The 24,969-nt window shown below is 35.8% G+C and overlaps 1 protein-coding gene across 3 annotated transcripts; it reads left to right on the top strand.

The window, feature by feature from the left end:
- Window positions 1-3,149: 3,149 nt before the first annotated feature.
- On the top strand, window positions 3,150-22,097 carry LOC109086506. Of its 3 annotated transcripts, XM_042753745.1 has the most exons (9): window positions 3,150-3,513; window positions 5,441-5,770; window positions 6,764-7,096; window positions 17,199-17,330; window positions 18,837-19,151; window positions 19,540-19,851; window positions 20,835-21,137; window positions 21,523-21,543; window positions 21,922-22,097. In XM_042753745.1, exons 1-9 carry the CDS (start codon window positions 3,480-3,482, stop codon window positions 21,978-21,980), a joined length of 1,839 nt encoding a protein of 612 aa, XP_042609679.1. In that variant the 5' UTR covers window positions 3,150-3,479; the 3' UTR covers window positions 21,981-22,097. The 3 variants fall into 3 exon arrangements, with proteins under 3 accessions (XP_042609679.1, XP_042609681.1, XP_042609680.1); XM_042753747.1 differs by lacking the exons at window positions 3,150-3,513; window positions 5,441-5,770 and adding an exon at window positions 5,894-6,000; XM_042753746.1 differs by lacking the exons at window positions 3,150-3,513; window positions 5,441-5,770 and adding an exon at window positions 5,924-6,045.
- The last annotated feature ends 2,872 nt before the right edge of the window (window positions 22,098-24,969 follow it).

The following is a 24,969-nucleotide window of genomic DNA, read 5'->3' as shown; positions in this document are numbered from 1 at the left end:
ACAGAAGATTTGAAGGTACTTTCAAAAGTAATTTAAAATAATATTCTTAATATCATTAACGCCGTTTTTACCTTGGAAGAATTAAATTTGGTTTTATAGGATTATGTTGAATTTATGGATCCTTTTAATCTGCGATTAAGAGTATATGGCTCGCCATCTTTCTTTTTTTTTTTTAACAGCCATCTTAAGCATTACCTTTTGGCACGCCCCCTACCTTTCGTTTCACCAATGAGAAACCTTTTGGCACGCCCCACACCTCACGGCACGCCCATTGCTCCAGGCTGCAGTTACCCCTACTTGTTTTTACCTTGGAAGAATTAAATTTGGTTTTATAGGATTATGTTGAATTTATGGTTTCCTTTTAATGTGCGATTAAGAGTATATGGCTCGCCTTTGTTTTTTTTGTTTTTTTTACAGCCATCTTTCGCATTACCTTTTGGCACGCCCCCTACCTTTCGTTTCACCAATGAGAAACCTTTTGGCACGCCCCACACCTTTCGGCACGCCCCCACCTTTTGGCACGCCCATTGCTCCAGGCTGCAGTTACCCCTACTTGTTCAGCCCAAGCCTCCATGTTAGTATTTCACCAACAGCAGCAACAACGACTCACCTCGCTCACGGAGGAAATTTCCTGGACAGCTAAACAGATTTCACAATGGTCTGAATCCTGTTAACAGAACTGCCTGCTCATAGATCAATCACACTCCCCTCCACAACCAACCAAGACAACTGAGAATTCATCTGTTCCGGGCTTACCTTCAGACTAAGCCCGGAACAGAATACCAGGACCTCGCCGAAGCTTTTAGTAAGTCCAAAGCCTCACAGCTCCCTCCTCACTGACCTAGTGACTGCGCTATCGATCTTCTTCCAGGGTTAAGTCCACCTAGAGGCGGAGATTTTCCATTATCACAACCCGAATCTGTGGCCATGAAAGTATATACTGAAGAGGAGCTGTCAAAGTGTTTCATCAGACCATCCACCTCTCCTGTGTCAGCTGGCTTCTTCATCGACCATGCACTGATTACCGCAGTCTTAATGAGATTACAGTGAAATTCTGTTACCCTCTACCTCTGGTCCCAGCAGCCCTAGAACAGCTTCGTACTGCCAAATATTTCACCAAACTCGACCTTTGCAGCACCTACAACCTGATTCGCATCTGTGAAGGGAAGGCAAATATCTTGATTTTTTTTTTCGGATACCCTGGCCTCACATTTGCAGCACGTGTGGGCAGTGCCTCAGCTGCTCATAGAGAATCAGTTATATGCCAAGATTGAAAAGTGTGAATTCCACCAGACAGTCACTTCTTTTCGTGGTTACATCGTTAGTGCAGAGGCAGTAGCTATGAATGATAAGAAGGTGCAGTCTGTCCTAAACTGGCCACAACCGACCACTGTTAAAGAATTACAGCGCTTCTTAGGCCTTGCAAACTTTTATAGACGTTTCATCCGTAATTTCAGCATGAAAGCTGCACCATTAACCTCCATGCTACACTGTAAAACCTGACAAGTCACAGTAACTCAAACCGTTTGAGTAAACAGATTGCCTTTACTTAAACCATGTAAGTTTTAAAACTTTGCAATTATGTAATCAAGTGATTAATTATGTGCTGATTGAGCATTAGTGATGAACAGCTGCTGTTAACAAACAGAATCACCAGCTCCACTTATTAATAACCAGACTGACTTTATTTCTGTCAGACGTCTACAGAAGATCTTATTGAGAATTAACTAAGGTTTAGATGTTGATTTATTGTTTCATTTGAAGTAACCATGTTAGAGATCAGTGTTTGCTTTAGTTGAGCTCTTGGCCCTTGAGTTCTGTCTTAGATTTTTTTTTTTTTTTTTTGGACATTGTGACCATGTGTTTTTGAAACATGTTTGTTATAACTCAAAAAAACACACTATAATATAATAAATAATTGCCCACTAAACAGCATATTGGTGATGATAATTGGGGGTATATGTGTCCACTAAAAATTATTTACCTCATCATTCTACATAAACATATTTATGATTTTAAACCACAAAAATCAATCAATATCTAAAGAAATGCTCTCACCATACCTCCATGCACCACTGCATGGCTTATGTGGTCCTCCAAGTGAATTGTAACAAGTAATTTTCTTTACTGGTGAAACTGCAGCAGGGACCCCTTAACCCGGGAGAACTGCCCTGCATCAGGCTTGGACTGAAAATGTGTAGAATGCTGTAAAACATGACAAACAAACATTATATGTGATCTTTCCATAGAAGAATAGAAAGAATACAAAGATAATTTGTGACATACACAGAGTTATCCAGCAAGACATAGAGAAATGATGAAGTTACTGTGCATGGGTACTGTGATCAGGATATATCATTAAAGATGTCATATGTATGTGAGTGTTTTTTGTGTGTGTGGTGGTAGGTAAGTACAAATGTGTGAGAGGGATGAAGTGTGTGTGTCTGAGTGGGTGAGATGAGTGTTATGTGTGGGGGGCAGGGTATAAAAAAAAATATTGCACATTGATTCATAATAGATTTTATGTTGTAAGACGTGTGCCTTCTATCTATCTATGCATGCATGCATATATATATATATATATATATATATATTTTTTTTTTTTGTGTGTGTGTGTGTACGCGTACGTATGCATGCCACGAATACATACATACGTGGATAGATAGCCCCCCCTCAACATAAAAACACTCATCTCACCCACACACACACACACACACACAAGTATATTTGTTGCTAGCTAAGCAGTAACGTGCCTGTGTGAAGTTGAAATTAAAAATACTTACAGTAGTTTATGCACATGCACACAAACGACGCACACATTCCTAAAGTTGTCAACGTTTTAAGTGTTGGTAAAGACCAAAGATTGTTTTTTTCTTTTACTTACCGAACAACAGCTTCTTTTTTAGCGGTTGGCAAACAATACACATTATCTTCTTATAGATGCTTCTTCCTGTTTCAAAATGAATGAGAATGTGACGTATTTTGACATGGGCGTGGTCTGTGACGTAACACTTGGATGTGGGCCGGGTTGGATGTCCACCGCAGGCTGCAGCGAGACGCTCCTCCAAGAAGAAGCAATGCCTGCTTTCAGTAGGTGGCGGAATATGCACCAAAACTTGTTTGCCATCCGCCATTAAACGAGGAAGAAGAAGAAGACGACGACGAAAAAGAAGCAGCAGCAGCTATTTCAAGCGACTGTTTTGCGATTTCTAATTTCCTTCTTTGGATATATATTGCTTTTCGCTTTCTGCATCCTTTAATCGTTGATAAACATACGATTATACGATATATAAATCTGTGGTAAATCTTAGTTGCAGTTAAGTGGCCTATTTTAGTTATTTACCGGTGTACGTGGGTTTGGGCGCGGCTCAGAGCGACAAACTCAACCGAGATTCAACGAACCGAATATATATATTTATAAATAATCCCCATCGATGAATTCTATTAAACTCTATTTTTAAAGAAACATACGTAACACGATGTTGCTCTTGCTGTTCGTTTTGTTGGTGGACGGTAAGTGTTATGGTTTCATCTAACGTTACTTTCGGTTTCGTTTTGGGAACGCTATACTGGAAATAAATGTCAGTAACGTTAAATAATAAAATATGACATGATTAAAAAGTGTGAAGAGGGGGTGAATGAACGCATGAATGGTGTACTGTTTGGAACAATAGATGTATAAAGTTTGGGTAGAAAGCCTGTATTTTTCGAGAATGGAAATCCTAATGGATTTGGGTATTGCCCAGTTTTTGGATGATAATGTAAATGTTTCGCTGCGTAGAGAGTTTTGCGAGGAATGCCAATGCAGTGTACCGTTTATATTTATAAAATAATAATTAGAGCCGTTCCAGGTGCTTTAAGATTAATAGTTACAGAAGTTTCCCTAGAACTGAGGAGGCTTTCCTCAGAAGTTTATGATTTTTGTGAGGAGTTACTAGAAATGATATTTTATAGGATCATTAGCCAAATCCTATCAGATGTGAATTCTAGGCTATGTGTTTAAAGATTTTGATATGACCGAAATTTTAAAATAGTAGAAAAAAGTCTGTCTCTTCCCCTTTTTACTAAAACTAAAGATGTGTGCTTCAGGATTCAAAGTGGAAATTGTCCTACCAACCAATTCTTAAGATTCAAATGTATTTTGATGTAAATTCTGTGTGTGTGTGTGTGTGTGTGTGTGTGTGTGTTTATTTATTTGTTGTGAAACAAGTATTGATATTTTAGATCTTTTTTTGTTTTTTTGGTGATATGGTGCAGGCTTTTTTGGGGGAAGTGCAAAAATGTCCCAGGATGTTTAATTCCTACCTCTTAATGTAAAGGTAGTCCGGTTTGGTATTTTTCTTGAAAGCAAAGAGTTGGGATATATGTATTTCTTGTCATGTCTTCGGAAGCTTTTTGTTCACAAGTGCAGAATCTGCAGATGGTTTAAATCTAAACTTTATTCAATAGTAGAATGAGGTAAAACTCTTATACAAATCTTTAAAATTTGATGACTTCTCTTTTGGATATGTATAAATTAATTTAAAAGTAATTTTTGTTTTATTGTTTTATTTTTGATACATTTTTTTTGTTTTCTGGTTCACTTGTTTAAAAAAAAAAGAAGAAAGTTATTATTTTCTGGCATTTACTTATTTATTTATAAGTTTTTACTATAGGCATACTCAGTAAAATAATATACATATTTATTCCTAAGTTTGAATATTATGATGCTTTTGATTTAATTTCTTAAGGCCTCCTTCTTGAATGAAGGTTTTGAAACCTTTCCCCAAGCGTTTCTCTTGCATAAAGAAATTTGACTTTTAGTCAACAACCCTATTTTCTGTGTATTTTAATATTAAACATCATGCATCTGTCTGTAGAACCAGTTTTTTTGTAAATTGAATATTTATTTATTTGTCTGTAATATGAGTGTACTGTGTATTGTATATGCAGTAAAGCCATACAGCTTTATTCAAGATGCAGTCAAACAAGATAAATCTTATTCAAACATTTATTGAACTTTTAAAACTTTATCAATTATTTATTTATTCTGGCAGAGTAGAAAGTGAGGCAATTCAGAAGAAGTATTTTTGTAGTGCAGGAAATGTTCAGAGCTGTTGCACAGTGTATGTTTTTAGGTGCTCAAAGATCTGTCCATCTTTTACTTTTCTGTCTCTCTCAGCTGTCCTTTAAAACAAAAGCAAGTAGAGCATAAATCACAAAGTTAGATTTATAGCTCTTGATATAATTCAGTATGTAGTAATATGGTTTAAACACTCGAACAATTATTGTGTGTTGTCCTAATTCATACAGTTGTTTTTCTTTTTGACAAACTCTTTAATAATGTAGTTGATTGATCAGTAATCCCATATCTGTTAGTATTTCCAGCAGCTGTTGAATCTGAGGTTACAGGTGTGGTATCAGTTTAATCTATACCTGTAAACTCTTCTTCTTCTTCCAGGTGTGTCTGGTGCAGAGACTGATATATCAGTGATAGAGGGAGATCCTGTCACTCTAAACACCGATCTTACTCAAATACTCAACGATCATACCATAGTGTGGAAGTTTGGACCTGAAGGCTCTTTAATATCTCATATAACGAGAGATAACGATTTCACCTCATTTTTTGTCACCGATGATGAGAGATTCAGAGGGAGATTGCAGGTGGATCAAATCACTGGCTCTCTCACCATCAGAAACACCAGAATCAGACTCTCTGGACAATATCAACTAACCATCTCTAGAGGAGGAACTAGGCCTGCATACAAGATATTTAATGTTACTGTCCAACGTGAGTATTTGCTTTTCTTTCTTTCTTTCTTTCTTGTGTGTGGGGGTTGTCAGTACAGGGTTGTTCTAAACCAGGGGTCACCAGACTCAGTCCAGCAGAGTTAGCTCCAACCCTAATAAAACACACCTGAAGCAGCTAATCAAGCTCTTGCTTGGTATTCTTCAGACTTCCAGGCAGGTGTGTTGAGGTGAGCTGGAGCTAATCTCTGCAGGACTCCAGGACACAGTCTGGTAACCCCTGTTCTAAACTCAGTGCAATTCAGGGGACCTTTTTATGTTAGTAATTCATGTTTTTGTAAATGCGGAGTTGAATTCTTTATTTTGTGTTTGATTATGTGTAAATGAAATGTGACATCAAAGGTGCATTAAAGGGTCATGATGCCGCACATGATGTGAGATCAGCATCTGTTGTTTTTAACAGATGCGCATGTCTAGATTTAGCACCAAGCAGGGCTTCATAAAGGGTCCAGCCCTCTTTTGAAATTATAAGTGTGAAATATTGTTTTAGAAAAGGTTAAAACTGGGCTTAGTTTGGTCATTAAAACAACCCTAAAGAATGATAACCCAGGGTTATGTGCAGTGTGTAAAAACCCTGATGTGTTCAACTTCTTTGATTTGTGAAATTTGTTTCTTAAAGTACATCATTGTAATAATCTGATGAGAAAAGTCATAGTAGTGCTTTTGGTACAAGCACTGGTTTATTATAAGGAAGTGCAGAAGGTCACAGCATTTCAGTCTGTTTTCTGGGATTTCTGGGACTCATGGAGTGTCATGGCACACTTTCCTATTCATTTCCTGTTCATTGTTATCTTGTTGCCAGCCTGCAGCATGTGTGAGCGAAGTTAAAGCTACCTGTATTATCTCTTTTTGGGCTTTATTATTAACTAGAATTAGCAGATGTAAAGATGTGTAATATAAAACTACACGCTATCTGTTACAATCTAACTTTATAAGTTAATGTCTCTCTGAGAATCTGTTTATGTGTGTTCTCCAGGTGTGATTAGTGGGACAGATGGAGTGAAGTTACAGTCAGTGTCAGTGATGAAGGGAGAATCTGTCACTCTAAACCCTGATAAATCTCTAATACATGGAGATGATCTGATGCTGTGGGTCTTTGGAGATAAAGGCATCCTCCTGGCTAAACTTGATGTAGAGACTAAAGAGGTCTCTTTATACGATGCTGAAGAGAGATTCAGAGGCAGACTGCAGCTGGATCATCAGACTGGATCTCTGACCATCACAAACATCAGAACCACAGACTCTGGACTCTATCAACTACAGATCAGAGGCAGAGAGGGCTTACAGCAGTTCATTCTCACTGTCAACCGTGAGTCTTCAGACAACTTTTTTTTTAAAGTATTGACATATACAGTACATTTCCATTAGCACTTTAGCTTAGAAAACAATAGATGGCATGTAATTCACAATACTTCCTCATACAAATAGATTTTTGTAATTTGATTAAAGACCCTTTTTGAGTAACCAGAGCAAAAGTTTTCACTGTTGTTTAAATTCTCATCATGTTTGTTATTTTGATTAGGGATCACACAAATATAGTCTGATGTTATGACACAAATAACCATTTTACAGCCTAAGTCAGCTGTCTATAACAGAGTAAAACTAGATAGTAAAGTTTGTGGTCAAGCAGAAAGTTTGACCAGAAAGTTTGAAAAATTTAGAAAGTTTGAAAAGTTTAAAAAGTTTAAAAAGATTTAAAAATTTGAAAAGTTAAGAAGTTTAAAAAAGAAAGTGATTAACATATTGCTAGCATTAAAAGCAAGTGACTACCATGTCATTAGCATGATTAGCAAAGTTGCTAGCATGTTGTTAGCATGATTAGCAAAAGTGACTAGCATGTACTTAACACGATTAGCAAGGTATCTAGCATGTCACTAGCATGTTTGTAGCATGATTAGCAAGTGACTAGCATGTCGCTAGCATTTTACTAGCATGTTCCTAGCATGATTAGCATGCAGCTAGCATGTCTCTAGCATGATTAACAAGTTGCTAGCATGATTAGCATGTTGCTAGCATGTTTCTAGTATGTTGTTAGCATGTTGCTAGTATGTTGCTAACATGTTTATAGCATGATTATCATGCGACTAACATGTTGCTGGCATGATTAGCATGTTGTCAGCATGTTTCTAGCATGATTAGCATTCACCAACAATTCCTAAATAATTAACATCATGTTGCTAGAATGTTTCTAGCATGATTAACAAGTGACTAGAATGTCACTTACATGTTTGTAGCATGATTAGCAAGTGACTAGCATGTCGCTAGCATGTTACTAGCATGATTAGCATGTTGCTAGCATGTTTCCTACACTGTAAAAAATGACCGTGAAATTTACAGAAAAACTATGTAAAATCCATACAGAAAAGTATTGTAAACCCCAAAACATATTTTTTTTGTTTAATTCACAGTGGAATTTTGTAAACTATTAAACATAATATTTTGTTATATTTACAATAACAATATGTGATTGTAATCAAAATTAATTTGTTAAAATTACAAATTATTGGTATCAAAAACAGAGAAATACTGTAATACTCATAACAAAACAATTTTGTTAATTTGACATGCAAATATTGTAAAAACTAAAGTTTTAGTCTGTTGTTTTTAAAAATACAAATAAAGTATGTATGTCACTTTACAAGTTTATGCTGTAGACTAATTTTAGCATGATTGATGAAACGATGCAAATTGAGGTAATACATTTTTTTCCACAAAAAAATAAAAATAATTGTGAACCTGAGAGGTTGCCCATCTATATATATAAAAAATATGGCTACAATTATAATAATATTGTTTTTTATAATTTAGGCTATTTGTTTGTAGCATATTGTACACTGTAAAAAAATAAGTGTCATTTTAACTGTACAATTTTGTAAAAACGCTACAAAAAAAAGTGTTAATAGGTTAACAGTAAGTTCCTGTACTATATACAGGGAAAAACTGTAAAAGATCTAACCAGACATTTCATGTAATTTTACAGTAAAATGCTGTTAATTTTACAGTTTTTAGAAGTAAAAAATAAATAAATAAATAAATGTATAATTTACAGTCAAAAAATTCTAAACTGATATTCCCAGAATTCCCTGTGTGACGCTCCACATTTGAAAGTATTTTGTTTAAATAATCATGTTTTTTAATAGTTTTTTGTTATCAGTTGTACATTTGGGCTTTATGTTACATCTTCTGCTGTTTAATGAAAGTTTATTGAATTGTTTAAGTATCGTGTGTCACCATGATGGTGTTTTGTGTTTGCATGAATGACTTTGTGCACCTTCTATATATTAATATAAACTTCTGCTTGTGGCGAAGCTACTTGTGATGAACTTCGATTCTTCATGTGGCTTTCTCTTTTACCACCTGCATTATTATGGTGGTTGTCAGTATGTTAAAGGTACAAAACAGATTTTAATAGCAGTGTGCGTTGTTGAATTTACTGGTTTTACATTCAAATTTTCTTGTTTGTAAATAACAGTTTTATACTGTAAAAATTTACAGTTTTTTTGGCCGTAATTGTGTTTACAGTTTTTTCTGTATTTTTTACAAAAGTATTCTGGCAACCACAGCTGCCAAAATTATTTTGTAAAAACTACAGACTTTTTTTTACAGTGTACTGTAAAATTTTACAGTTTTTTGGGGCCGTAATTGTGTTTACAGTTTTTCTGTATTTTTTACAAAAGTATTCTGGCAACCACAGCTGCCAAAATTATTTTGTAAAAACTACAGACTTTTTTTTACAGTGTACTGTAAAATTTACAGTTTTTGGCCGTAATTGTGTTTACAGTTTTTCTGTATTTTTTACAAAAGTATTCTGGCAACCACAGCTGCCAAAATTATTTTGTAAAAACTACAGACTTTTTTTTTACAGTGTACTGTAAAATTTACAGTTTTTGGCCGTAATTGTGTTTACAGTTTTTTCTGTATTTTTTACAAAAGTATTCTGGCAACCACAGCTGCCAAAATTATTTTGTAAAAACTACAGACTTTTTTTTACAGTGTAGCATGATTAGCATGTTGCTAGCATGTTTCTAGCATGACTAGCATGTTGCTAGTATGCCGCTAGCATGTTGCTAGCATGTTTCTAGCATGATTAGCATGTTGTTAGCATGTCGCTAGCATGTTTTTAGCGTGATTAATATGCGACTAGCATTTTGTTAGCATGATTACCATGCGACTAGCATGTCGCTAACATGATTAACAAAGTTACTAGCATGTTGCTAGCATGACTAGCAAGTGACTAGCATGTCATTAGCATGATTAGCAAGTGACTAGCATGTTATTAGCATGATTAGCAAAGTTACTAGCATGTTGTAACCATGATTAACAAGAGACTAGCATGTCGTTAGCATGATTAGCAAGTGATTAGCATGTTGCTAGCATGTAGCTAGCATAAGTAGCAAGTGAATAGCATGCTGTTAACATGACTAGCATGTCTCTAGCATGTTGCTAGCATGACTAGCATGTCTGTAGCATGTTTCTAGCATGTTTTTAAGCATGATTAACAAAGTGACTAGCATTTTGTTAGCATGATTAGCAAAGTGACTAGTATTTTGTTAGCATGATTAGCAAGTGACTAGCATGTTTCTAGCATGACTAGCAAGTAATCCAGGTAAAACCAGTTGATTCAGTTAGAAACCAGCTAAGACCAGCGTGACAGTGGCCAAAACTACTTTAAAACCATGTTAAAAGCATATTTCTAACCTGATTATCAAGTTACTAACATGTTGTTAACATGTTTCTATGATAATCTAGCTAAAACCAGTTGATTCAGTAAAGAAAACCAGCTAAGACCAGCTAAGACCAGCGTGACAGTGGCCAAAACTACTTTAAAACCATGTTAAAAGCATGTTTCTAGTCTGATTAGTGAGTAACTAGCATGTTGTTTTAATTTTTCTATACTAAACCAGCTAAAACCAGTTGATTCAGTAAAGAAAACCAGCTAAGACCAGCTAAGACCAGCTGAGGCCAGCGTGACAGTGGCCAAAACCACTTTAAACCATGTTAGAAGTATGTTTCTAGTCTGATACGCAAGTAACTAGCATGTTGTTAACATTTTTCTATTCTAATCCAGCTAAAACCAGTTGATTCAGTAAAGAAAACCAGCTAAAACCAGCTAAGACCACCTAAGGCCAGCGTGACAGTGGCCAAAACCACTTTAAAACCATGTTAAAAGCATGTTTCTAGTCTGATTAGTGAGTAACTAGCATGTTGTTTTCATTTTTCTATACTAAACCAGCTAAAACCAGTTGATTCAGTAAAGAAAACCAGCTAAGACCAGCTAAGACCACATAAGGCCAGCATGACAGTGGCAAAACCACTTTAAAACCATGTTAAAGGCATGTTTCTAGCATGATTAGTGAGTAACTAGCATGTTGTTAGCATGTTTCTATGCTAATCCGGCCAAAACCAGCTTAAACCAGTGGATTCAGTAAAAACCAGCTAAAACCCAGCTAAGACCAGCGTGACAGTGGCCAAAACCACTTAAAAACCAGCTTGGGAGACTAGCCAAAGCAACTGATCAGCTTAGGCTGGTTTTAGCTGTATTCTCAGTAGAGAGTTTTTAAGGTTTGCTATGGTAGTAGACAACTTAAATACATTATAAGTCTTATTTTGTAAAAGTTTGCACCCCCCTCAATGAAAGTCTATGGGATTTAAGGTGGTTTTGGTAGTCTGGTTTACGAAAACCATAAGCCGGATCAGTTAGAAAAGATATAGCAACCCAAGTCAGACCAGTCTGAAGGTCTGACCCGAGTTTGGTGGTTCTAGCTTGAAAGCTCTAGGAGGAGATAGTGTTTAAAATTTGGCTCAGAAGAATAATAATAATAACTAGAATGTAAAGTTCGAGGTTCGAACTTTGATGTTGGCTTGGCCTTGGGCCAAAAGAGCCACTGTACTTGTGTGTCCAACCTTCTTGAGCTGCCTTGGTGGGAAAAAACCTACAACAGTATTTTTCTATGGACCCTTGCTGTTTTCTGTTCTAATAAAAAGCCTAGGCTATGACAACAGCTCTCACTGAAGTGTTGTGGGCAACGACACAGAAGGTAAATGAAACAATGCGGTTTAAGTCAAGGTGAAAATAGATATGAAAATAGATAACTAATATAGTGTCCCTTCTTCACTTTATGTGTGATAACTTGTGAAATATGTTGTCAATACTATTAAAATAAGAAAAAAGTAATGGTATTTACGAGATTACAGTTTTTGCATAAATACTATATTGGGCTTTATTAAAGTTTATGAAAATAGAATGCATGTATATGCATTTTATATTTATGCACATAAATGAAACATTTTCAAATCTTTGAACAGATATTGAAGTATTTGCTATCCTGTGGCGCCATCGTGTGGACAACATTAGCATTGTGGCCTTCAATTCTGAACAACATTATGAAAGGGACCAATATTTTTTGAATGATTACAAATATTTAATGATTAGTTTACTGATAACCACATTAAAATCTAATTTACTGATTCTGTACCTTATTTCATGCTTTAAGAGTTTATTTTTCAACTTACATTTTTTAAGCAGTGATGAATGATAACTATGTGAGTTGCTAAATTGTTTTTTGTTTTTTGCAATTATAATACATAAACTATATAATGATGACAAAATTACAACAGTTATTGTTTTCATAATATTTACTATTGACAATTGTTATTTTGTATTGTAACGAAGAAGGTTTTTATGACAACAAATATGGTCATTACTAAAAATTAAACACTAATTTAATTCTTTTTTTTTTTTCTATTTGTCAAGCACCTTTTCGTAAATATGACTGTTTTCCAAGGTTTTTTTTTTTTTTTTTTTTAGATTTTACATTTAAAAAAAGTAGCCTACTTGAAGCATTTTAAGCAGCTTGTACAAACCCTGGTAATATTCATTATAGACCACTGTAACTGTCTATAATCTAACAAACAAGTTTATTATGAAAATTAAAGTGAAGACACAAGTTAAACTGGACGATAAAGAAATTGCAAACAATAGTATAAAAGACAATGTTTTAGGTTTTTAGGTGTTTAGATGCAGAAATGGACAAATCAAATGTACAATAACATGTCATAGATTTAATTAAATATAGATTTATTGTAGTTATAGAGCAAAAAATAAAATAAATAAAAGCAAAAATAAAATAAAATAAATAAATACATGAATACATACACACATACAAAAAAGCAGCCAAGACGAATGATTTTCTGTTTTTTATAGATTAAAATTGAAAACAGAAAGCAGCTGGTAAATGCAGTCACTTCAATATTCAAATCAAGTTTCATGATTCACTTCAGATTTATTTCTCTACAGTTTATGTTCACGTGGCTGTTTTCGTTTATATTCGCCAAGCTATTATGTATTTTGAAATAATCTTGTTTGTGATTTGTCCGTTCTTGCGCCGAAAAGCCAAAATCAGCGTCCTCTGTAACTCGAGAGATCGATGCAATGTGTTATTCTGCCCTTAGACAAATAAAATCTCACAAGCACTCATTTTAATCTCTATAATATATTTTTCTAATTGTTATGTGTTGATTCGCTGGAGTGTTTAAATGTAAAAGGCTGTAGTTTCTGTGTGTAGACTTTTTTCCCTTCCAGTGTTTAGAAAACGGCCGCCTCGCGCTGTCAAATAGTCTTTCATTTAGCTCACAAACACCTGAATTTAGCTCTTGTTGTGTTCTAATGGGTGGATTGCGTGCAATCGCTGTAATATATTATTTTTAAAAGCTCTTAAAAAACTATAAAAATGCTTTTATTGTGAGCACGACCGGACTGCACTCTCTGATCGGAGCGGAGATTTTTCTCTCGTATTTTATACTGATATCTGGCCAGACATCAATTATTAATGAGATCTGACCCGGTAATAATAACACATGTTGTTTTAGCTTGTCAGTGTGAATGAAATGTGTATTTATTTGTCCGTTCTCGCCCCGAAAAGCCAGACATCACCGTGTTCTGGAGTGCAGAGCAATCGATGTGATGTTCAGCCCTTAGAAAAAGAAAGTCTCACAAGCACTCATGAACACTCATTTTCATCTGTATAATATGTTCTTCTAATTGTTTTGTGTTGATTCGCTGGAGTGTTTTAATGTAAAAGGCTGTAGTTTCAGTATGTAGACCTTTTTCCCCATGCCAGTGTTGAAGTCTCGCGCTGTCAGATAGGCTGCTGCAAATCTGTAATTTTAACACTTTAACAGCTTACACACATCTGAATTTAGCTGTTGGTGTGTTCTAATGGGGGGATTGTTTGCAATCGCTGTAATATTTTATTTTTAAAAGGTCTTAAACAAGAATAAATTTGTTTGTTGTGAGGTCGCTGTAAGACTGCACTCGCTGATTAGAGCGGTGATTTCTCTTTCGTCTTTCTCTCCGTTCTGTGGCCAGACATTAATTATTAATGAGCCCTGACCCCTGTAATAATAAGATATGTTGGTTTCGCTTGTCAGTTTGAATGAAATGTATATATCTATTTTTATTTTCAACCGATTTAAAAGTGAAACTAAGGGAGACTCCTCCCTTTCAGTCCCGGGAATTGCTCCTGTAGAGGCGCAATTTTTCTCAGACAATGGAAGTCTATGGGAAATTTCTGACTTTTAATAATTAATTAAAAAAAAACTGTAAATATGATCAGTCCGAAAAGATATAGCACACAGCTGCCCCCAATGCCGCAGGTCTCTGCCGAGTTTGGGGCTTGTGGCTTTAAAGCCCTAGGAGGAGATAGGTTTGGAAATTTAAGTCTCAGAAAAAGAATAATAAGAAAAAGAAAAATAAGAAGTTTAAATAGCATAACAGTATGTTGGCTTGTGCCAAGCCAACATAACTAGAATGTAAAGTTAGTGAACTAACTTTGATGTTGGCTTGGCCTTGGGGCAAAAGAGCTACATTACTTGTGTGTCCAACGTTCTTAAGCTGCCTTGCAGCAAAAAAAAAAAAAAAAAACCTACAGCAGTATTTTTCTGTGGACCCTTGCTGTTTTCTGTTCTAATAAAAAGCCTAGACTATGACAACAGCTTATGAGTCCTTATGTGAGTACTATTATATTGACAATATGAAAATAAATAACTAATATAGTTTCATTTCTTCACTTTATGTGTGATAACTTGAGAAATATGTTGTCAATACTATTAAAATAAGAAAAAAGTAATGGTACTTAGGAGATTACAGTTTTTGCATAAATACTATATTGGGCTTTATTAAAGTTTATGAAAATAGAATGCATGTATATGCATTTTATATTTATGCACGTAAATGAAACATTTTCAAATCTTTGAACAGATATTGAAGTATTTGCTATCCTGTGGCGCCATTGTGTGGATAACATTAGCATTGTGGCCTTCATTTCTGAACAACATTATGAAAGGGGCCCATATTTTTTGAATGATTACAAATGTTTAATGATTAGTTCACTGATAATATACCCACATTAAAATCGAATTTACTGATTCTGTATCTTATTTCATGCTTTAAGACTTTATTTTTCAACTTACATTTTTAAGCAGTGATGAATGATAACTATGTGAGTTGATAAATTATTTTTTTTGCAATTATAATACATAAACTATATAATGATGACAAAATTACAACAGTTATTGTTTTCATAATATTTACTATTGACAGTACAAAATATACACATACAAAAAAGCAGCCAAGACGAATGATTTTCTGTTTTTTATAGATTAAAATTGAAAACAGAAAGCAGCTGGTAAATGCAGTCACTTTAATATTCAAATCCAGTATCATGATCCATTTCCGATTTATTTTTCTACAGTTTGTTCACGTGGCTGTTTTCGTTTATATTCACCAAGCTATTATGTATTTTGAAATAATCTTTTATGTGATTTGTCCGTTCTTGCACCGAAAAGCCAGAATCAGCGTCCTCTGTAACGAGAGAGATCGATGCAAGGTGTTATTCTGCCCTAAGACAAAAATATCTCACAAGCACTCATTTTAATCTCTATAATATATTCTTCTAATTGTTTTGTGTTGATTCGCTGTAGTGTTTTAATGTAAAACGCTGTAGTTTCTGTGTGTAGGCTTTTTTCCCCTTCCAGTGTTTAGAAAACGACCGCCTCGCGCTGTCAAATAGTCTTTCATTTTGACTCTTAAACAGGTCAAAAACACCTGAATTTAGCTCCTGTTGTGTTCTAATGGATGGATTGTGTGCAATCGCTGTAATATATTATTTTTAAAAGCTCTTAAAAAACTATAAAAATGCTTTTATTGTGAGCACGATCGGACTGCACTGATTTTTCTCGTCTTTCATACTGATCTCTGGCCAGACATCAATTATTAATGAGATCTGACCCGATAATAATAACATATATTGTTTTAGCTTGTCAGTGTGAATGAAATGTGTCTTTATTTGTCCATTCTCTCGCCGAAAAGCCAGACATCACCGTGTTCTGGAGCGCAGAGCAATCGATGTTATAAGTTCAGCCCTAAAAAAAACAAAATCTCACAACCACACATAAACACTCATTTTCATCCGTATAATATGTTCTTCTAATTGTTTTGTGTTGAATCGCTGAAGTGTTTTAATGTAAAAGGCTGTAGTTTCAATATGTAGACCTTTTTCTCATGCCAGTGTTGAGGTCTCGCGCTGTCAGAGAGGCTGCTGCAAATCTTTCATTTTCACACTTCAACAGCTGAAAAACACCTGCTTTTAGTTCTTAGTGTGTTCTAATGGGTGGATTGTGTGCAATTGCTGTAATATTTTATTTTAAAAAGGTCTTAAACAAGAATAAATTCATTTGTTGTGAGCTCGTTGTAAGACTTCACTCGCTGATCGGAGCGGTGATTTCTCTCTCATCTTTCTCTCTGTTCTGTGGCTAGATATCAATTATTAATAAGCCCTGACCCCTGTAATAATCAGATATGTTGGTTTAGCTTGTCATTGTGAAATAAATTCATGTATTTATTTGTATTTTTAACCGATTTAAAAGTGAAACTAAGGCAGACTCCTCCCTCAGTCCCAGGAATTGCTCCTGTAGAGGCGCAATTTTTCTCAGACAATGGGAGTCTATGGGAAATTTCTGACATTTAATAATTAATAATAAAAAAAAATGTAAGTCTGATGTCTGAAAAGATATAGCAACAAACTACACCCCGTGCCCCATGTATCTGCCGAGTTTGGGGCTTGTGGCTTTAAAGCCCTAGGAGGAGATAGGTTTGCTAATTTAGTCTCAGAAGAAGAAAAATAATAAGAAGTTTAAATAGCATAACAGTATGTTGGCTTGTGCCAACTTAATAATGCTCCAAAACCATAAATATTATCCTATAGATATCATGTCAACCCCTTTTTTTTTCAAAATATTGAACAAATAAAGTTTTTTCAATATCTTTTCTGATGTGTGTAGTGTTTGTTATAGATCAGACACACATGCACACTAACATGCACACTAACGACGGTCTCTGTTTATCATTACAGGAGGTCTGTCTGCAGGTGAAATAGCAGGGATTGTTGTTGTGCTGATTCTAGCTGCTGCTGCTGCTGCTGCTGCTGCTGCTGCTGCTGTGATTTACCATCGCCGCAAGATCTATGAAGTACTAAAACAAACGTGTAAGTATTACAGTTGACACAGCAACAGAAAAACATTGAGCTTTATTGTGCTTCAGTAGAGTTTAAATATATAGTGTGAGTTTTCACTCAACATTTCTGCTTTAAGCACAAGTTCTGCTTGTAATTGATGAAGTGTGACTGTGTGGTATTGAGCTGAATTACTAATACACTAATTACTGATTATCAATCTCTTTAAAAAGCTGAATTTAAGATCTGTCTTTGATTATGTCTATTCATGTAGTTTTATTCTTCTTCTATTGAAGATTGAGATATTTAGCAGAAACTAGTCTAAAATCATAGTCTTGCTGTGCTTTGACCTTTCATTCTGAGTTGTATCTGGGCTGCTCCAGTCTTTCATATTTCCTTACACACGTGTGTGTTTGTGTCATTGTGTGTGGCTCCATTCATCTGCTTCAGTTAAACATTACAACTATTAACACAGAAACACAAGAACATGATCTGGAGAGAGTGATGTACTGTAAAAGACACTCATGTTTATAATATATCTCAACATGTCTGGACAGTTAGTGATATTTATTTATTCCTGGGAAGCAATAGTTTATTATAAAATATCCATTCTGTCATCATTTATCCACCTTCATGCCACTGCAGACGTGTATGACTTTATTCCCTCTGTCAAATACAAAATATCTGGATAACATTATGAAGCACTTTTGAATACAGCAACAGTTTTTAGAGACATGTCTGTGAAACTGCTTTATGTATGAGTAAGAGTCATCTGTCATAAAGTGTCATGTGACTCTATATTCAGAGTCATGTGATGTTTGTGTGAGAACAGACAGAAATATGAGTGATTATTCACTGATCATCTTCTGCTCACTACAGCTCTGAAATACATCACTGAACTTATCTGAGCTCAAACATGAGAGAGGGAATTAATTACCTCAATATATTTAATAGGTGAACTCCACACACATGTTTGAGTATGAAAAATAATATTTGAGAATTACAGCCAAGATTTTCAGCAAATAAACAGTTAAACTGAAGCTGTTTTATGAGTTCAGAAGTCTTGCAGCACATGCACTCGTTTTCTTTAATAATGTATAGTGAAGGACCTAGAAACTGTTGTTAGATGAAGAGCTGCGTGAAGATTCATCAACATCTACTCTTCATTTGGACGAACAGAAGGACAAGTAAATAACTCAATGTTTGTATTTAGTTTTATGATGATGAAGAAGTTGTATATTAATATTTACCTGAATGTACAGTTGTTCCTTTGACTAAAACCTGATTTTCTTTTTCTTTTCTTTTTTCTGTGGTAAAAGTTATATAAACCATCTAATTCCTGTTAGCACATGGGACATTATTGCAAATTGTTCTAAATCTTTAGGTAAAGGTCATCCAGGAGATGAAGTGATTATTAGAAGCACATATGAAGAATCACACACTATCCTCTCAGTCCTCTAAATTAAATGATTCTGACATGTTCGTTTGCAAACTCAATAATAATCTCCTCGTTTCTGTGTTTCTGTGTGCTGCTGTCAGTGTCAGTGACTGAGACTGGGGGAAAAGATATCACTCTGGAGCCTAATATTAAAATAAACAAAGATGATGTGATGAAGTGGATGTTTGGAGAAGGAAAGCAGCAGACTGTCATAGCTGAAATCAGAGGAGAGACCGGAAAGATCTTTACATATGAGTTTGCTGCTGATGGGAGATTCAGAGGCAGACTGATGCCAGACAAGACGACTGGATCTCTGACCATCAGGAACAGCAGAACTGCACACTCTGGACCCTATACACTACAGATCATATCCAGAAGTGGGGCTTCACAGCAGAGATTCATCGTCACTGTCAACGGTAAGTACTAGCTCAAGTCAGTATAATAATGATCACAGATCTTCAGTGCAGTCATTACCCATAATTCTGCTCTTCTGCAGGGAATTCAGATCAAACTGCTTAATGTTCAGACCCCATTCAGAGTTTATGAAATCCAGGGCTTTTATTAAGATCAGCACTCTGTATAACATTCATTTAGATTTATAGTTCTGTCTTTGAGTTATCAAATCTGAAGCAGAGACAGTAATATGAAGTTTCTGTTCCAGACAACAGCAAAGTGTCTTCATTTCAGATCAAACAGCATCTGATCATGATGTAGTCATTTCAAACTCTGATGTTCACGTGAACACACTTGATCTAAAGACAACATTTGTCTGTTTTTCTCTGTGTCTGTGTGCTGCTGTGACAGAGAAAGTGGAGGTGAAATCAGTGAAATATAGAGATTCTGTCACTCTAAAGCCTGATCCTGAAATACAGAGAGATGAACAGATGCTGTGGATGTTTGGAGAGCAAGATGATCTCATAGCTCAAGTCAAAGCAGGGACTGTAGAGACGTATGATGATGCTGCTGGTGAGATATTCAGAGGCAGACTGAAGCTGGATGAGACGACTGGATCACTGACCATCACAGACATCACACCTGAACACACTGGACTCTATAAACTACTGACCATCAGCAGCAGAGGGATCTTGATCAAGAAGTTCATGGTGTCCATTCCATGTAAGTAACTGTCTTCCAGTTTATTTTTAACATGTACTCGAATGTAAGAGTGATGCTCTGAATGAACAGTTCTACTCTGAACTCAATTTAACAGACAAAGGTATTATAGTGTACACATTATAGTGTGTTAACTGTGACTTGACATTCATTTTGAGTTTTCCTCAATTTATCCAATTTGTTCAAATGATGACTTAATGCAGAGCAGAACATTAACATACCAATAAAGCAGAAATAATTTACCTGCATTTATAAATATTGGATGTGTATAAAAACATGTTTAATTTTGTTGTAGAATATTATAGTTATTCATGTCCTGTCACAAAATGAATACAGTGGCAGATCCTGGGCAATATAAGCATCTGTCTAGAGCTCACAGCGGCGTGACACTTTCAGACATGACCTTCTCTTCTTTATCGTTCATTCATGCCTTTATTATAATGTTGAGAGCACGTTAACATGAGAGCACAAGCAGGTAATGCAGCGCAGTACTCTCTAATATACAGTGTGCTGTTATTAATGGCTCTTCGTCTGACAAGCATGATCCTGTGCACTCGTGAATCTCTTCATGCTGGTGCTCCAGAACTCTCTTCTCTCATGGTTTCCAGACTTCCACGACTGACCAGTGAAATAACATAGTGCACCTTTAACTTGTACAGAAAGGAAGGATCCATCGTACATGTTGAATGTACAGATTTCATGATTTAGCAGCATCAGACAGTTTTCTAGGTATTTTTATTATTTAATAGTTATTTTAGATAAGTGCTTATATAGTTCTACAATAAAAGAGTATCAGTGTAATGTTCCGTTCTCATACCTTTGGGGAGTGATGTGTCATATTTTGCCTGGAGCACCAAATAACCCAGAACCACTTCTGATTGTACATGTGTACACACACACACACACACACACACACATCCTGAATGGAACTTGACCTGTTATAATCTCCTCATTTCTCTCTTTCTCTGTGCTGCTGTGACATGAAGTGAGGACTGTGAGAATGACTGCGGGAGAATCTGTCGATCTGTACACTTATCATCCTAAAATAGAGAGAGATGATGTGATAGAGTGGAGGTTTGGAGCTGAAAACTCTCTCATAGCTGAAGTCAGAGAAGGGACTGTAGAGCCGTATGATGGTCCTGATGGGAGATTCAGAGGCAGACTGAAGCTGAACAAGACGACTGGAGATCTGACCATCCTGAACTCTGCAGATGAACATGCTGGACATTATAAACTGAAGATCCGCAGCAGTAAAGGGGACACATACATGACATACAGTGTTATCAGAGGTGAGTCACTCCAGTCAGTGTAATAATGATCATAGTTCTTCCTCATACATTCAGTTATTTTCCTGCAGGTAAATCTGCTCAATGTTCAAACTCCATTCAGAGTTTGTTCTGTAGATCATTTCATTCTTTATTATTAAAGATTCAAAATGATTAAAGTAGCTTCACCTCAGTGAATATTTCATTCAGCTTTTCTTCATATTCTCTGTAGAAACACATGTATATTATAGTCTTCTCCTCAGAAACACCGTCTTCATCTGAACTGATAAAAGAGTGTGTGAATGATGTTTCTGTAGTAACTGATTAACTCTGTTGTTCTCATGCACACACTGATCTAATGGACGTGTCTGTATTTCTCTGCTTCTCTGTGCTGCTGTGACAAATGAAGCGAGGGGGGAATCATGGAATGGTGAGAATCTGCTGTTTGCACTCAATATCTTTTACTTTACTACAATATCATGATCTGATGTGTGTGTGATTTGGCTTCATACAGTTTAATTCAGATTTCAGAGGACTGTAAGTGAATTAAACAGCAGCTGTTCTGAGAGAAATGATTTTAATGCTACAAACTTCAAGATGTAAAAGTGCTAAATATACAATTAAACTTTACATTTCAGTTTGCATATTCTAGTAGAAGTCTGAGTTCACAAATATAATAAATGTCATTTTCATTTGTGAGAAAACTGCTTGAGCTAGATATGAATGCTTGACATTTTTTTCAAAATGTTTGCATATTTATCAAAATGTTCTCAGTTTTTAATTCGTCATTGTCTGTATTTTCCTTCAGATTTCTCAGGAAAGAGAGTGAAGGATTCAGATGTAGACAAGGCTCTGCTGGATAAATAAGTTCCTGATGGAGTGAATGAGCAGAAGAGAGGAAGAGATCACTTTAACAACACAAGACCCGCCCACTCCTGTCCTGTCAATCACTATGACATCATCAACACATGCTTGTGCTTCATGATGCTCCAGACTCGAGGAGCGCGCAAGATGGCGCCGTGAGCACAGGTGTTGAGTTATAGCGCCCATCAACAAAAATAAATCTGAGCAATAAGACGGACATTTCTTTATCAGTTTACGTTTTAACTGGATGCTTAGTGCTATTCGTTTACCACAGTCCATACAGAAACATGTCAGCTGATAAGAAAAGAAAGAATTCTGCGACGAAGAAGAAAGAAATGGCTGCTGACACGGAGACGACTAACTCTGCTGCTGCCTGTAACGTTTTAATTGACAGTTGTCACGACTATTATGGGCCTGAAGAAATGTTGTCAGTAGAAGATTTCCCCTCGCTTCCTTCTACTCCTCTGAAGCCTCCCCCCAAAAAAGGCCGCGGTGAGTCCGCTGACGACATTATCACGAAACTTTCTGAGCTAATCAACATGAGGTCTGATAAACTGGAGTCAATGGTTGCGGCGAATACTTCTCACAGTGCTGGTTTGAAAGAAAAGCTGAACTCCGTATGTGAAGATGTGAATGAGGTGAAGACCAAAGGTTTCCCAGGTCGAGTCATCGCTTTTGAAGGAGAGTAATCGAATCGGCGTTTTGGAGTCACGCATCACTGAATTAGAGCGATACTCTAGACGCTGGAATTTGAAATTACATGGCATGCCAGAAAACATAGATGAGAAAAATGTAAGGAAAGAAGTGATTCGCATCTGTCAGAAAGTACTGGCAGAACACAGTGATCGTCTTCCGGATGTGATTGACACAGTGCATCGTGTTGGTTTGAAGAAAGTGAATTCTACCCGCGGTATAATCATTCAGTTCTCTTCGCGTACACTCAGAGCAGCGGTATGGGAGGTAGCCAAAAATTCTCCGTTTCTACGGGAAAGTGGTCTGCGTTTCAGAGAGGATCTCTGTAAGGCCGACAGAGAAAACAGAATGAAGCTGTGGCCACTAGTAGATGAGGCAGCAGGAAAAATTGCCTACTTTGTAGCTGGTCGTGCCTTCGTGGAGAAAAAGGAGATTTTTCCAACAGGCTGATTGACCTTTTTTTGAGTTGAGGTTTCCTGTTAATATTCTTGCTTATGTATATATATGTGGCTTCTTTTTTTTACCAGGACTATATGGTCATGTTTTGAGTTGATGGCCAGAAGTCATGTTTCGTCCGTTTATCCTCAAAGTAGTCATAGTTGATGTAGTGCTATGTCCTCACCACAGTTAGTAGCTGTCTTTAAGCTTTTGTTCTAAGGAACTTGTTCAAGTGACTTGTTTTTTTTTTTTGTTTTTTTTTTTTTTTTCAGATCTTGTTATTTTGATGTCTTTATCAACAACTTCACTCAATCCCAGGGGACTAAGGAACAATTTAAAACGGAAAGCCATTTTTTTATTTGTCAAACAATATAAAACAGATGTTTGTTTTCTTCAAGAGACACTCAGCATCTCTGAGGATATGCGTTTTTGGAAATCCCAGTGGGGAAATGCTATTTTTTGTTCTCATGCTTCTCAACGGTCTGCCGGGGTTTGTACACTCAAAAACTTATTTGTTGGTAAACTTCCTTATACGGACTTCGATACCAACGGGCATTTTATATGTCATGTTATTCAAATTCAGAACATTAATTTTATTGTCATGAATATTTATGGGTATAATTCAAAGACAGAAAATGATGTTTTTTTTAGATAAGTTAGAAGAGAAAATTGTTCATTGGTTAGCCAAATTTCCTGATGCATATACTCTTGGGTGGTGACTTTAATATCACATTAGATAATATAATTGACAGATGGCCTCCTGGTTCTTGTACTAATACAAATGTAAAGCTAAAAATGTTGATGGAAAGATTTGATCTGATTGATGTGTGGAGAGTTAAGCACCCTCATGCCATAGCCTTTACCTGGTGTAATAAGTCAAGGTCTAAGCAATCGAGAATAGATTTATGGTTAGTTTCCCGTACACTTGAAGACAATCTGAATACTGATATCTTATCTACCCCGTTAACTGATCACAAAGCAATACAAATCCATATTGATTTACAGCCAATATCGTCTTCTAAAATGTATAATTTCTATTGGAAACTTAATAGCTCTGTACTTAAGCATGAAACCGTTACTCTTAAGGTAAAGGAATTAATTAATTTATTTTGGACTAAAGCTAAAGCAGAACGCATTTATGGCAAACATTGGGAGTTGCTTAAATTTGAATTGGGCAAGTTTTTCATAAGTTAAAGTTGCTAAACTCAAAAGAGCACAAGAAGAGAACATAATTTCAACCATTGCATACCTATCATCCAAATGCCCTGATAGCTTATCTGTGGAGGAAAGTAATAGTCTTTTTGAGCATCAGCACAAATTGGATGAACTTTATAAATTAAAAGCTGAAGGTGCTTTCGTAAGGTCCAGAAGACGCTGGCTTGAAGAAGGAGAACAAAATACGGCTTACTTTTTTAGGTTGGAAAAATCCCTAACTAAAAATAATATTCATCAGTAACTCTATTTCTGAAGACCCAAAAGAAATGGGCAAACATTGTTCTGAATTCTATAAGGATCTTTATAGCAGTCAATTCTGTTATGACAGCACTATATCCTTTATGAACTCTATAGACAATATTAATTATATTAGTGCTCCTGACAAAGATTTTTGTGATCGTCCCATTACGTTATCTGAGGTCCTTGAATCAATCAAATATTTAAAAGTTAATAAATCACCAGGCATAGACGGCCTTACTTCAGAATTTTTACCAAAAATTTGCAAAAGATTTGGCCCCTTTCTTATTAGAGGTTATATATGAAAGCATTAGGGTGGAATATCTCCCCCCTACCCTAACTCAGAGTTTAATAACTCTCATCCCTAAGCCTAAAAAATACTTATTACTAATAGACAATTGGCGTCCAA

Source organism: Cyprinus carpio, unplaced genomic scaffold, assembly GCF_018340385.1.
Source record: "Cyprinus carpio isolate SPL01 unplaced genomic scaffold, ASM1834038v1 S000000001, whole genome shotgun sequence".
NCBI classification, from domain to species: Eukaryota; Metazoa; Chordata; class Actinopteri; order Cypriniformes; family Cyprinidae; genus Cyprinus; species Cyprinus carpio.
The sequence above is the reverse complement of the archived record's forward strand: the minus strand, read 5'-3'. Positions and strand labels throughout refer to the sequence as shown.

Excerpts from the sequence above, each read along its gene's own strand:
- LOC109086506 (XM_042753745.1), top strand. The coding sequence starts at position 3,480 with ATGTTGCTCTTGCTGTTCGTTTTGTTGGTGGACG. Across the intron at positions 19,152-19,539 it reads ATTCATCGTCACTGTCAACG|AGAAAGTGGAGGTGAAATCA; the intron begins GTAAGTACTAGC and ends CTGCTGTGACAG. Across the intron at positions 21,138-21,522 it reads GACATACAGTGTTATCAGAG|CGAGGGGGGAATCATGGAAT; the intron begins GTGAGTCACTCC and ends TGACAAATGAAG.